This window comes from Acomys minous, assembly GCF_964271855.1.
Source record: "Acomys minous genome assembly, chromosome: 12".
NCBI classification, from domain to species: Eukaryota; Metazoa; Chordata; class Mammalia; order Rodentia; family Muridae; genus Acomys; species Acomys minous.
The window spans coordinates 58,379,175-58,393,742 of NC_140493.1; the positions used below are offsets into that span (position 1 = coordinate 58,379,175).

Sequence of the window (14,568 nt, forward strand, 5' to 3'; positions counted from 1 at the left end):
GTCAAAGGGGGCAGGGAGCAACCAGTTGACAAAGAGCGAACACAGGCAAAAAACCATAGAGAGTAAGAGGAAGTCAGGAGGACAGACACACAGGAAGTAGAAGGGAGGGACATTCAGCTTGAGGGGCTTTGGAGACAGTCTGAAGAAGATGACTTCCTTTTTCTTTTGAGGGGGGAGCTGAGTGCCTTCTCTGCCCTTCTTAGCTGACAGGCATTCACCCCAGCATCTGGCTCCTGAGTCTTTATTGGTAAAATCGAACATTTGTACTTTTGTTAGAAACAGAAGACAGCACATGCAGGCAAACACTTATAAAAGCGTACAATATCCTTAACAAAAAACAAAGCACTCTGAGTTGGGCATTTATGCCTTTATGTTTGTAACTTCAACAATTAAGAGGCTGTAGCAGGAGGCTCACAAACTGAAGGAAGGGCGGCCTGAGCTATGCAGCAAGTCCCAGGCCATGCTGAGCCTGCCTCAAAAAACACCAAAACAACCAACCCAAATCATTACTCTTTCAAAGAGCCCTTTAACAAGCCACAGGTCTTAACAATTTTGAGGTTAATTTCTGTCTCAATAAGTACAACATACTGTCCACCTAGTGCAGTGGTTCTCAAGATTTTTTTCTCTTAGTAAATTGTGCTTTTAACAACTTGTTTTGTCATTCTGTGGGAAAATACAAATTTGTTCAAACTCCAAGCAAATCAATCCACATGGACAGAAATGCCTAACATTCTGAGTTATGGCCATTTTCAGGCAATTATCTAGTCTAAACTTTTCCTACAGACAATAACACCACGGCACTGAGTTAGATTAAATGACTTGCCCACTTTCTAACTAATAATCAGCTGCTTTAGGCCTGAATTTAAGTTTTCGTTTAAAACCATTCTAATACTTAAAGAAAACTAAGACACAGAACAGAGACAGCACAGCAGGGCCCTTCTGCCTGCGGCAGGCTCTGAGCAGCCAGCCCTTGAGCCACGCACACAAACCTTCTCTGAACCCCTCAGCCCTCTTGTCCCAGCTTCGTCAGTGCTAGGATCGCAGGCACATCACACCACACCACACCACACCACACCACACCCACCAAGACTATTTTAAAAATAAGGAGAATTATGAAAAACTAGCAGCCATTTCTTATAAGAGGTGTGCTTTGTTTTAGGAATTATATGTAACTCTTCCCAAGGGAAGAAATGAGAAATTCCAAAGCGGCTCTGGAAAAAGATTACCTCGGCGCACAGCTAGTTCACGGTGTGCTTTAGAATCTTAGCAGAGAGACCACTATGCTGCAGTATGACTCTTGTCTCTATTGCCTTTAATTGCAACAGCACCATTTCATTTCAAGGCATCCATTAAGTAAGCAAAGGCTTCAATGTGGCTGCACTAATTAAGGAATCAACTCTGCTTCGTTCGTCTCAGACAGGAAATCCTGAGAGAGAACTTCAGTCAGTGGCATCAAAGTAGTCCAGTGTGAGCTAACACTAACATTTACACTTTCATATCTATACTCTGGACACAGTGAAAAGTGTATTTATTTTTTATTGATGTGTTTGGATGTGTGCTTCCTTATATGTGCACTACATATGTGCAGGTGCCTTCAGCAGTCAGAAGAGGGCATCAGATCCCTGGAACTGTGAGCTGCCCAGTGTGGGTTGTGGGAACAGAGCATGGGTACTCCTCTGTAGGAGTAACAAGTACTCTAAACTGCTCAGCCATCTCTCCTGCCCCTGGGGGACGGATTTTAAATACAGGAAATCTAACGGTCAAACTTAGAGAGAATAGAATCTCTTGTGTACTGTGTGGAAGCAGCGCCCGTCAACAAGCTGATGGCTGATGAGCTGAGGCAGGAAATAGGAGGTGGGAATTCCAGCAGAGAGAGATGGACTCTGGGATGGAGTCAGAGGGCAGATTCACCCTGGACGCTGAGGAAGCTGGACACATGAAACTGAAGACAGGTAACCAGCCACGTGGCACACATAGACTAGAATGAGCTGGTTGGGAAAAGAGCCAAAGCTTATGGTCTAGACATTTATTCATAAACAATAAAGTCTCAGGGCTGTTAGTTCCGGAACTAGGGTGTGGGTAGAAAAGCTTGCAGTTACAGTCAAATCCACCAACAAGCTTTTACTTTCTCAAAAAGTGTATTAGGAATGTACTTAAATAATAACAAAAAGCAGCTGAACAGTTGGAGGGTCACATCTTTAATCCCAGCACTCGGGAGGCAGAGGCAGGAGGACCTCTGTGAGTTTGAGGCCACCTGGTCTACAAAGGAGATACAGGTCAGCCAAGGTTTGTCTTGAAAAACCAAATTAATTGATTGTTTAATAATAAAATGTATTAAGACTGTATATAATTTTCACTAGATTAATTTCTCTGATTATACATCTTACCTGATGACAACAGTAAACAGATGAAATGAGACAGCCAATGTTCAATGTTTCAACAACAGTAAAGCATTACAAAAGGAACCCTAAAATCTCACATAGTTCAAATTAACTCTGCTAAGCCAATTTACAGGCACAGAAAATATATGCAAATATTAAGCTAAAAATTGAACTGTCACTTTCTGTTTGCTTTAACAATGACAGCAAACAGTTTGACTGCATGAGCATCACCTACTTGAGTCACAAATACTGGTAAATAAAATACGGTTTGTTTGTTCTGAAACACTGTCTTCCTATATAACTCAAGCTGGCCTTGAATGGACCATGTTATCCTGGGTTCAACCCTCCTGCCTCGCCCTCTAGAGCGCTAGGGAAACAGACATGCACTCCCACACCTGCTGTCTCATCACTACCTCAATGGCCTACATAAGAGATCCTCCACTCTCTTCAGTTTGGTCAAGTGAGCTATGAGCCTTTACTGTGACTATCCACCCAGGCACCACAACACAAAAGTGGCCATACCAGTACATAAGCAAGGCCACACTCATGAACTGTGCAAACAGCATTTACCTACAGACATTAGTTTGCTATTCTTTGTCTAAGCTAGTCTAAAATCTGAGAAAATATTTTTCTTAAAAATCTCTTCTCCAATTTGGAAAATTATTTTTAGCAAAACAAGTAACAGCTTTCAACTCGCATATGAAAGTGTACTTACCAAGTGAAACATACTATATTAACAAGGCAATGTGACGGCCATTTTTGTTAGGGTAAGCTTCTAAAAGGGAGACACTTACTTATAATCTTCATTTGCTGCAGTGAAATTGAAAGCTTCCATTGGGTTCCAGCAGATCGTATTCGTTCTCATGTCCAGGATAACCTGAGAAAGGAAGGATGTATTATCCACTACCACGAAATCAACAGATTTAGCAAATAACTTCATGCACAGGATACAATTCTGAGCAGTGGGAAAAGAAGTCAGGGGATTGCTTCCTGAGAATAATGTGTAAGTACAACAACAGGACAATGTTTAACACGGAGTCCCTCTTCAGAAAGTGAGGCAGAGACTGAATTTTTTTCTAAAGATACAAATAATACAGCAAGATATTACAATATAATAAGCTAGGTATAAAATTAATGGTGAGCTGCTCAGGGGTAATGTTAAGAAGAAATGTTTAACATGGGAAGCAAAATTTGAAAGGAGACCTCTGATGACTGGCAGCTTCTAGTGTTTCTCAATGCAATGGGATTGGTATTGGGTGAAGAGGAAGGAAAAAAAAATCTATGAATTTACTGTACAAAGCTTAGCTTCAGGTACTTTCCCCACTAATTGCTCCTTTCCTATTTTCAAAACTACCATAAATAAAAAAGATAAAGAACGGTAGCCTAGCGGATTAGAATAATATTAATAAAGTTGGGTGTGGCAGCTCCTGCCTTTATTCCCACTACTGAGGCAGGTGGATCTCTATGAGTTTCAGGCTAGCCTGGTCTACAGAGCGAGTTCCAGGACAGCCAGAACTTTTTGAGACCTTGTCTTGAAAATAAATAACCAGCAACTATAAAAACCAAGATAAAGTAGCAGTGCCGTTCCTATGTGGTGGCAAACTGCAATTAAGCCCTGTCTCATTGTCTCAAACAAACAGACAGACAGATGCATGAAGGTTGGGCTCAGCTTCCGAGTGCACTGAGTGCCAAGCTGCAGTCACTCTCTTCCAGTCACAGCTAATGGAACTCCACCGAAAGCAGACTGTGGGTGTAGACATGGGTACCTGCCAAAGACTATTCTTTAGTAAGGTAGAACTTCATGTCAGCATTCTGCTAAATGCTGGTGTGTATCATACCTCATTTCTATAAATACAGTGCAAAGAACTGATTAATACCATCATTTTACAGAAGAACAGACAGCGAAGTTCCCATAGCATGTGAATGAATTACGACATTGGTACTTTTAACGAATAATCAAAATACTAATCTCATTCTTCCTACTTTTGATATTTCTGAATTTATCAACACATCACAAACTGTTTTGCTTCTTTCTTATTCGTTGACAGGTCTTATAAAGCCCAGGCTGGGCTGGGACTCAGTGCTTCAACTATGACCTTCAACTCCTAGTCTCCTGCCTTCACCTAGCAAATGCTAGGACTCCAAACCTAAACAACACTACAAATGCCTGATACCAACTTCGTACTCCTCTGCTTAAAATGGTAGAGTCCATTCTGTACGCAAACAATAGTTCTCTCTCTTAAGTCAGTGTAAGGATGTATTAGCTTTGATGCCCTGAAGTGACCATAGTGAGAAGCCTCTCATCAACAAGACAGTGCATGTCTCAGCAAAGAGTTAAACTAGCATCCGCATATAATTAAAATGGCTCATTGTGGGGCTGGAGAGATGGCTCAGAGGTTAAGAGCACTGGCTGCTCTTCCAAAGGCCCTGAGTTCAATCCCCAGCATCCACATGGTGGCTCACAGCCATCTATAATGTGATCTGGTGGTCTCCTCTGGCCTGCAGGGAGAATACTGTATAAACAATTTTTTTAAATGGCTAATTACATGAATGAGTTCTAAAATTAATTTGAATAAATAGACATGTCATATGATTACCAAGTGCCCTCTCCCAATTAGTACATACAAAGCAATGCAATGACATGTCCTTTATTTTAAAATTTTCAAGTTAGCTAGACCCTCTTAGCTGCGTAAAATGTACTAGGATTATGAAGTCACGAAGAGGCTAAAATCCATGGAGAACTGACTGTTATCACCACCATTCTGGGGTAGACGGCAGCTCTGTGAAAAAACAGCACCGTGCAATACTGGCTTCATTTTTCTGTCATTTGATATACAGAACACCTTACCTGTATAAAACAAAGACAAGACCGAAACCCACCTTTTTCAAAGGAGTAGCTTGCCGCATATCATACAGAACTATGTTCCTATCAGAAGCACAACTTCCCAAGAGAAAAGTCTAAAAATAAGTGTAACAAACATCAATTAAAAGCCAGGCTGGAAGCAAATGGTGTCTATTCAAAAGCACAAATTATTTAATCATCTTTAGTATGTATGTTAAACCCTCAGGCATTAACATTTAATCCACTTTGTGAGACTATAACACATCGCTCGTGCGCTCCGCTGAGTCACGTGCTCAGTGTAGTCTAGGCAGCGGTGAGAGCAGCGCGTCCGCTTGCAGCAGAGCACCTTCTACTAACCCGCTCTTCCGCGTAAGCCTTCGTTACGGCTTTTGACCATCATAAATTACACTTCACTAAGTATTTTCAGACATTTAAATTCTTCTTTTGAATTGTTTCCCTAACATAAAAATTCAGGAGTGGTATTAGTGAACCAAAAGTATAACAGTTTTATGACTTTTGCACGAGGCTAGTTACTGTTAGACGTATACCTCTACACTGTACCACGAGAATGTTCCCTCTGCTACATCTGGGTGCTACATATGACAATATTTCTTAAACACTCACATTTCCCGCTTTATTACAAGGCAAACATTTTCTTTTGTTCATGAATGCTATATAAACTTGGCCTGTCCTTTGTCCAGCCATGTGTGCACATGTGTGTACGTATACACGCATGCATGGCTTACGCGCACATTCTGCTGTGCACGACTGTGTGAGTGAAGGTGTGTGGAGATGAGAGGGCAATGGAGGAGGGCGTCCTCTGAAGCTCTCTACCTTATTCTTTGTAACAGTCTCTCACTGAAGGTCACTGATTTGCCTACACTGGCTGGCAGCAAGTTCGGGGCTCTGCCTGTCTCAGCTCTCCACAGCACTGGGTTCAGACATGCACTAGCCACCCAGCTTTTACATCAATGCTAGAGATCCAAACTCAAGTCCTCACGCTTGCTCAGCGGGCACTTTACCCCGAGCCATCTCCTGATCTGTCTGTCCTTCCCTCCCTCCCTTCCTCCTTTCCTTCCCTTCTTTGACAGGAGTCTCTAGCTCACTATGTTGTCCAGGATGGCCTCAAACTTGTGACCCTCCTGTCTTAAGTCTCCAACTGCTAGGATCATAGGCATGTACCAAACCTTGCTTAGTCGGTTTTAACCACACAAACCACTATGACAGCCCTTGGTGTTTAGTGAAAATGAGCTATCATCCGATAGAGCCCTGACCGCCTGTGTGTGTGCTGGCTGTCCGTGTGGGTGGACTCTCCTGGGCTGCGTAGAGAAGACAACTGTGCTGCTCTCCACACTATTTATTCCGTGCGTACATGTGACCTCCAGGGGGTGGGCACCAGGAAGCAGCTTCGCAGGCCTGAGCTCTCTCCTTCTGACGTATGGAGTCATACTTGGGCTTCAGGCTGGTGACACCCTGGCAAGTGCGCTTACCAACTGAGCCATCTCCGCATCTCCTGAGCCCTCCCTCCACCTCACAGCTATAAAATCTTTAGAATTCACTTATTTTATGTGAATGACTTTTGTCAACATGTATGCTTGTGTACCACATGCACGCCTGGTGTCCCTGGACTTAGAAAAGGGCGTTGGAAGCCTTGGAACTGAGATTACAGATGGCTGTGAGCCATCATTTGGGTGCCGGGCACCAACCAGGGTCTTCTACAAGAATGTCAAGTACTCTTAGCCACTAAGTTATTGCTTCAGTCCCCCTACCTGCTCTTATTTTCTGAACAGTGCCTCACCGACCCTGAAGCTCACCATTTTGGCCAGAAGAGCACCCCCGGCACCCCGTCTTCACCCCAACAGATCACAGGCACACACATGCTCAGCTGCTACACGGGAACACCCCTGGCACCCTGTCTTCACCCCAACAGATCACAGGCACACACATGCTCAGCTGCTACACGGGAACACCCCTGGCACCCTGTCTTCACCCCAACAGATCACAGGCACACACATGCTCAGCTGCTACACGGGTGCACCCCTGGCACCCCGTCTTCACCCCAACAGATCACAGGCACACACATGCTCAGCTGCTACACAGGTGCTGGAGACCCAATTTCAGAGTGCACTTTCTGCAGCAGGCACTCTTACGCACTTGGCCATTTCTCCAGCTCCTGATCCCACTCTCCGTAACACTATTCTTCCTTATTCTTGGGCCCAGGAACCACAGCTCTTGGCTTCTGCCTAGTGCTACTTCCTATTGCAAGCAGAGCGGGAAGAGCTATTTACTAAACAGCTTTATGGACAGCTTACTCCTACTATGTGCGCACAGTTTAAATAAAATGTCAAACTAATGTTAAAACCATGATATGGGCTCCCTTCTTTGCAAAAGCTTGTCTCAAGTGCCGCTTCTGTGACCTCCCTTAGTTGCCCCTTAACCTCTTAACCTTTCATGGCTTTTCATAATGCTATTTTGTGTAAGACCAAGAACAATTTCTAAAACAAAGACTTTGATCTGAACACAGCCAAAAGTTCCACCTGGACTGCAAGATGTGGCAATCCTTGGTAATAACTTCTGGCTTAACCAGAATTTTAGGCTTCAGTATTTTAACAGAAAATTAATTATTAATGGACAGAGGAAATAACTACAGCCTATTTGCTCACAGCAATCTGCCCTGCCCTCTCCATTAATACAGGGTAAGAGACATCCACATCATTTGCTTTATCACTAAGTCAATTCTTAAAATTAAAAAAAAAAAAAAAGCCAGTGCACAAATAGGCAAGTTTAAAAAACATGGTTGTCTTTTCTGACCACATCTCCTGGATGGGGAGGCCTGGCGGCACTCAGAGGAAGGATAGCAAGTTACCAAGAAGAGACTCGATACTCTAAGAGCATATATAGGGGGAGGAGGTCTCCCTCAATCACAGACATAGGGGAGGAGAGAAGGGGGGAAGTGGGAGGGAGGGAGGAAGAGGAGGAAACAAGGGAAGGGCTAATAATCGAGATGTAATACGAATAAATTAATAAATTAATTTAAAAATATGGTCGCTAGGCCATGACCTGTAGTCATGACTTTACAATTGGCCATCAGCTCTTTTGACATGTTCATCAAAGAAAGAAAGTAAAATATTTGTCCCTTCAAAAAATAGAAATTACTATTTGTCTGTGTTTACTTTTGTTTACGACAAATTGCTGTCCTGGATGTACGTAACACTTTTTGAAAATGTTTATTTATATCATCACAATTTACACCACACTACACCTATGGAGTACAGTCAGAGATATGATCAATCTCCTTTAAAAGTAAATAAACAAATACAGAGAATTATGACTTGGGTAAGGTAGGTGGTAAGGCAGGCTTCAAAGCCGGCTGACCCCTAAGGCCAGACCTCACTTCCACAACCAGGGAACAAGGGAGGAGTGCACAGCTCAGACAGAAATCCTAGACTAGGGATTAGAAAACTTTTTCCATAAAAAGTCAGAAAGAAAGAATTTCAGGCTTTATGGGCCATGTGCTTCCCAGAGCGATGTTCAGGTTTTCTCCTGCGGTATAAAGCAGCTGCAGGCAGCACAGTAAGAGGGTCTGCCTGTACCCCTGTAAGACTTTATACACCGGCATCCCTGCTAGCCCTGAGTGTAGCCTTATGCAGAGTGTACACAGGCACATGCTAGGGTAGCCGTGCCTGCTTGCCCCTTGGCGACACTTCAAGCCAGGCCACACTGCAGTGCAGCCACGGGTAATCATTACACTCTGCTCTTTGGCCTGAGCTCTCCTCCCTCCCTGGGGGCATGAATTCTGCACCTCAGAGTTCTCTCTGACAGAAATTAACATGAAATGAAAGAAAAAGCATCTTGACTACCTTCTGGACGATGAGGGCAATTAGTGTTATGCATTCAGAGAATGATCTGAGAAAGCTCTGCAGTCCAAGGGCGCACTAGCCTCCAGGTCAGCCTCTCTTCCTGAGTTCACACACACATAGATAGCATGCAACAGCTGATCTCCTAGTCAGCACTTACACCAGGAAGAAACTAGGAAGAAACTCAAAACTGCAGAGCCAAAGCCCCCAAAGCCTCAAACTGTACCTATCCTGCAGTCCAACACTGGCCATGCACAGTATTATGAAGCATGGCAGCAATATGACTTAAATGCGGATCAGCATGATATATGCTCATTTTCGTGACCTCCAAGAGGGTTAAAAAAAGGAACATTTTCCTCAAAGAACAACAGGACGATCTGATGAAACAGGAATGTGGAAGTAAAGCTAATGTGAGGCTGGGGCAAAAGGGTCACAAGCTGAAGACCAGTCCGTGCCACCCAAGGCCTGTCTCACAACCCAAACCAAAAAGAGACAAGTATGTGTTTGGAGTCTAACTGATGAGCAGGTAAGACTTCACAGAGCCCAAATACGTCCCGGGAAACTCAGCAAATGCTAGAAAACCATTAAGATGTAGAAAGCGTTTCCTAAAACAGAGCTAACATGTCGTGTTAAACAATAAGCAGAACATATTTTTAAAAGACCATTACCTCAATAGGGTTAAACTTAACACTGTTTATACTGTCGAATCCCCAGTTCATCGAGCATATAGGGTTGGTTCTTTGTTCATCCCAAATGTCCACTTGCTGTCCGCATGTGGCAAAGACGGCGTCTTTCCAGTGATGATCAATGCCAGTGTACACTGTCTTTAAAAGCAAACAAGGCGTTACAGATGCACACCACTCCTTTAAATCCGCACGTTTAGAAACGTTTTTAAAAAAGAAATCCTTGCTACAAAGAAACTTCTTTCCTCTTCTCCCACTACTCTTTGCCACGCACTGTGCCACTGAGTCTCCTACACGTGGGGAAGTCACAGGGCTGGCACACCCAGAACGTAACAGGGCAGCGTCACCTTGGAAAGCCCACCATACTGATCAGAGTATCTCCCCTGCCGAAAGACACTCTTTGAAGCCTTTCATTAAATTAGGGCAAAATACTGTCATAACATGCTAAGACAGTTTATAAAATGAAGTCAGCTTTGGTTTTGGAATTACTAACTTGTTACCACTAGAACTGCTCCGTCTTGTACACATGTCCTACTGCCCTCTCCCTGTAAGAACACTCTGAACTTGCTGAAACCTGCTGCAGCACCTAAATGTGCACTAACACTGAATAATGAAACAAAGTGGTAGCTTTTAAAATGCATGTATTCAAGGCTTAAGCCTAACTTCAGAATCCTGTGTGCTTAGTGTAAGAACGTCAGCTCTCATCACACAAAGCCTGTGTGAGCCACTGGTCTAGAGCACACCTGGGCTGAACCTGAAGCCAGCTGACTTGGAGAGCAGTGACAAGTGTAAGGTTAGACAAGACGTAATACTACTCCATGTTTCTTTAAGAACTTCTGAGCTTTGTGTAAGATCTATGATGATATAAGCCAGAGAGACACTAAGCCATGATTTCCCCAACATTCATCTTAACAGTTTCTTTCATGGCCTTCCCTTAAGCAATACTCTATGACCTGTAATGCCTAATATGGCTGGTATTAGCTAAAGAGAAATCAAACTCTACTACAATTAGCACCAAAGAACTGTTCATAGTCTTTAGCTTCAAAGAACTTTAATTACATAAAATGTTAATTTTACATTGTTTTAGCAGGCCAATTATTAGAACTAATTACAAAAGAAGATAAAATAATTTTGATAGGCTAAGCATCAATCAATGTGTTTTTAATACCTTTCCTAATATTGTATGCAGTGGTTCCTCTTCTTCTCCATAGCCTGGTCCATCCATTTTCCATTGCTTCACAGTTTTGTCATCACCAACCTAGATACAGTTATTTTATGATGATTTCAATGATCAATAGTTGTAATCACATATATCAAACTGCAAGTACCTCGTTTCAAATACTAACACATATACCAACCATTCTTTCATTTTCACATCTATTGATGCATTTCTTTTCTACTACTTTATCGTAACAAAGACTTCTAACAATTATATAAAGCATACAAAATAAAAAAAACAACATGCGCAAAGCAAAGGGATAAGAACAGATCAAAGTCAGGTCACATAAGGATAGTATTTCAAATCAGAAAGGAAATGTGTTATAATAAAATGGATATACTGGAATATATGACTAGCCATTTAGAGAGTTTTGAGCCTGGCGTGGTGGCACACACCTATAATCCCAGCACTCAGGAGCTTGAGGCAGGAGGATGGTGAAGTTCAAGGCTAACCCAGGCTCCACGGCAGGCTGGGGGATAACTCACTACCCTATTGAAACAGGAAGTATGGCTTGGAGAAGCAACTCAGGTTAAGAACTCTTGCTGCTCTTCCAGCACCCACACCAGCGCACTCACAGCTGCCTCTGACGCAGAGGATCGGATGCTTCTGGCTTCACCTGCACACATGTGACCCACGTACATACACACAGACATAAAACAGATTTTGTTTTTAAACCTCTGTGGTGGCACACATTTTTAAATCCCAGTTCTCAGGAGGCAGAGGCAGGTGCATCTCTGTGAGTTTGAGGCCAGCCTGGTCTACAGAGTGAATTTCAGGCAAGCTAATCTACAGGAGACCCTGCCTCAAAACAAAACCCTGCGAACAAGAAGACCAATCCCTCCGAGACCCCATGTGAATGCTATGTGGGCACGGCAGCTCACTGGTCAGAGTTTCTGAGGAAGACTCTTAGTATGTGAGGTTGATACTGAGGACATGCTAATTCATACAAATACATATACAAATACACCACACACATAAAGATGGACAAAATATGTTTGAGCCAATTTGGCGCCATATACAATAAATTTCAGATCATTTTAAATGCAAAAAAAAGGGGGGGGGAAGCATGAAAATGCTTGTGAGAAGGCATTTTTATGTAATCTTAAAATAGACAAAGCCCTTCTCTGCCTGTCACACACTCCAGAAACTATTAGTAGTTTTTAAACTGAACTGCAGACCTCTGGAGAAGCCAACATCACATGAGAGAATCTTCTTTTTAGCGTGCTAAGCTTACAGAGGTATAAAAACATAATGGTGATTACTGGTGTCACCTCAGCCCAAATCAAAGGGAGTCAAAAACCAGATAGTTGACAGCCATGTTTAAGACAAGTGAACTAAAAACTCAACCTAGACTGTATAATATAATGTGGCCTGTGATTAATAACACAAACAACCATGTATGCGGTGCCATACAACAGTTAGCAGCCTTCTCTGAAGAACTTGGAACCCGACGTGTTCTGGATTTTGGAGCGCTTACCCACAGGTACCTACGAGCTCTTTGAGAAGGAGACTGTTAGGCCAAGCTTCAGACCCCTGACTTGAAGATAATTTCCTAATATATATATAGCCTGTTTATTTATTTATATTTATTTTGCTTTTTTGAGACAGGGTTTCTCTGTGTCACCCTGGTTGTCATGGACTGGCTTTGTAGACCAGGCTGGCCTCGAACTCACAGAGATCCGCCTGCCTCTCCCTCCCGAGTGCTGGGATTACAGGCATGTGCCACCACTGCTGCCTATTATTTTTAACACTTGTGTATGAAGCAGTTTTATAGTCTTCACTTTGGCATTATACTGATGGCTCAAAAGATCTGGGATTTTAGAGTGTTCTGGTTTTCTGTTTTTTCTTTTTCTTTCTTTTTTTTGGGGAGGGTATCAGTGATGTTCAAAATGCACCCTATTGCTGGTTTTAATTTAAAATGTAATTTCAAAAAATAAAATGTAATTTCTATTAACATATTACATGCATTTACTTCTTCTGTCTATCTTAAAGTTTCTATTCTCAGAACAACATCTTCTCAGTCTCCCTGTAACTCTCAATCTAGGAGTAAAAAACATTTGACCTTTTATGGCTGGCTTATATCACAGAGCATAACATCCATCTAGATACACTGCTGCAAAAGACAAGCCTTCCCCTTTTTCCTATGCTTGAATAGTTTCCTACTACATCGATACACCAAATTCTCTTTATCTTTTTATTTGTTAGTGGACACTTAAATACTTTACAGATTTTATTCATTTTGAATGCTTTAAAAAAAAAGCAAACTACACCTGCCCACCCCCACCCCCCCCCAAAAAAACCAACAGTAAGGTTGAGAATGAGGCTTAGTGACAGGGCCTTGTGTAGCATGTACAATGCCATTTGATCCTCAGCTCCATAAAAGGAAATGACCCATTGTAACTACTCTGGCTGGGATAGTATTGCTGTATCCATTCACACATTCTGAGGAACAGAGGCCTCAGCTGGCACAGCTGACCGGCACCACCCAGTTCCTTTTACCACATACAGAATAATCACTGTGTCATGCATGCCCATGGCTCTATGGCTACATGTTTTCCTAGTTCCTAGAGAGGCATTCTGACTGCTGCTTCCACTACATCTTTATATTTCCTCACACACATATCATACTGTAATCTCAATCATCACTTCTGTGAGTTCTGACTATTCTTCTAAGTCCTAGGACTTCATCTATAAAGGACAGTCAGCGTCACGCACGTAACCTGTACCGAGCCCAGGACATCACAGCAGACCCGTGCCCCTCCCCTACACATGCTGGCACCTGCTGACATCTCCTTTTCCACAGCAGGAATCTTCCAGTGTAGCTCAGTCATCTGATGGGCTCATCAAGCCACAAAACAGTATTCAATCTGACCACTACTTTTTATAGGTTTTATTTACCAGGAAGCCCCCAAGTATTGCTTATGCAAACAATGAGAATTGCCCACAAGCTGAGCATTCATTTCTTTCAAAGCAATCATCTCAAAGCACAGCAGGAAATCTGTTATTCACATGTTATAAAACCATCAATGAACTTGAACTAGTATTTATACATCAATGATCATAACAGCATTACTTATAATAGCAAAAAGGTAAAAACAAACTGATAGTTTGTTGATAAATGAATGGGTAAAAAAAAGTGACATATATACATCACTGTTAATATTATGTAACCTCAAAAAATCATAACATATGTTACATCACAGATAACCTTGACTTCATCATGCTAGGGTTAGGCAATTACACATACAAAAATCATATGATTCTATTTATGTGGAGCACCTAGAACAGTCAGATCCAGAGAAACAGAAAGCAGAGCGGTTGTTACTGTGGGCTGAGAGGGGACACGGGAGCCAGCGCTGAATGAACATAGTAGCACGGCAGCTACGTTCTGAAAGCGGATAACGACAGCAGCATAAGGATATAAACATACGGAATGTCACTAAGTCAAATACTCAAAAATGGCTACAATGGCAGACACCCTTTGTATTTATTCTTCCCCTATGCACATATTTTACAGTGACTCCTTCCTGACAAAGTACACACTGTTCATCTGAGTGCTAAACATACAAAGTCACATCATCATTCC

General features: G+C 42.4%; 1 protein-coding gene across 1 annotated transcript in view; it reads right to left on the reverse strand.

Moving 5' to 3' along the window:
• Window positions 1–14,568, reverse strand: part of DCAF13 (DDB1 and CUL4 associated factor 13) — a 30,636-nt gene that overhangs the window by 8,901 nt on the left and 7,167 nt on the right. Inside the window, exons 4-7 of the mRNA XM_084751024.1 lie at window positions 10,932–11,021; window positions 9,749–9,904; window positions 5,262–5,339; window positions 3,176–3,258 (exon numbers count right to left, since the gene is read on the reverse strand). Coding sequence (XP_084607150.1) covers window positions 3,176–3,258; window positions 5,262–5,339; window positions 9,749–9,904; window positions 10,932–11,021 — 407 coding nt within the window. The remainder of the gene's footprint in view (window positions 1–3,175; window positions 3,259–5,261; window positions 5,340–9,748; window positions 9,905–10,931; window positions 11,022–14,568) is intronic.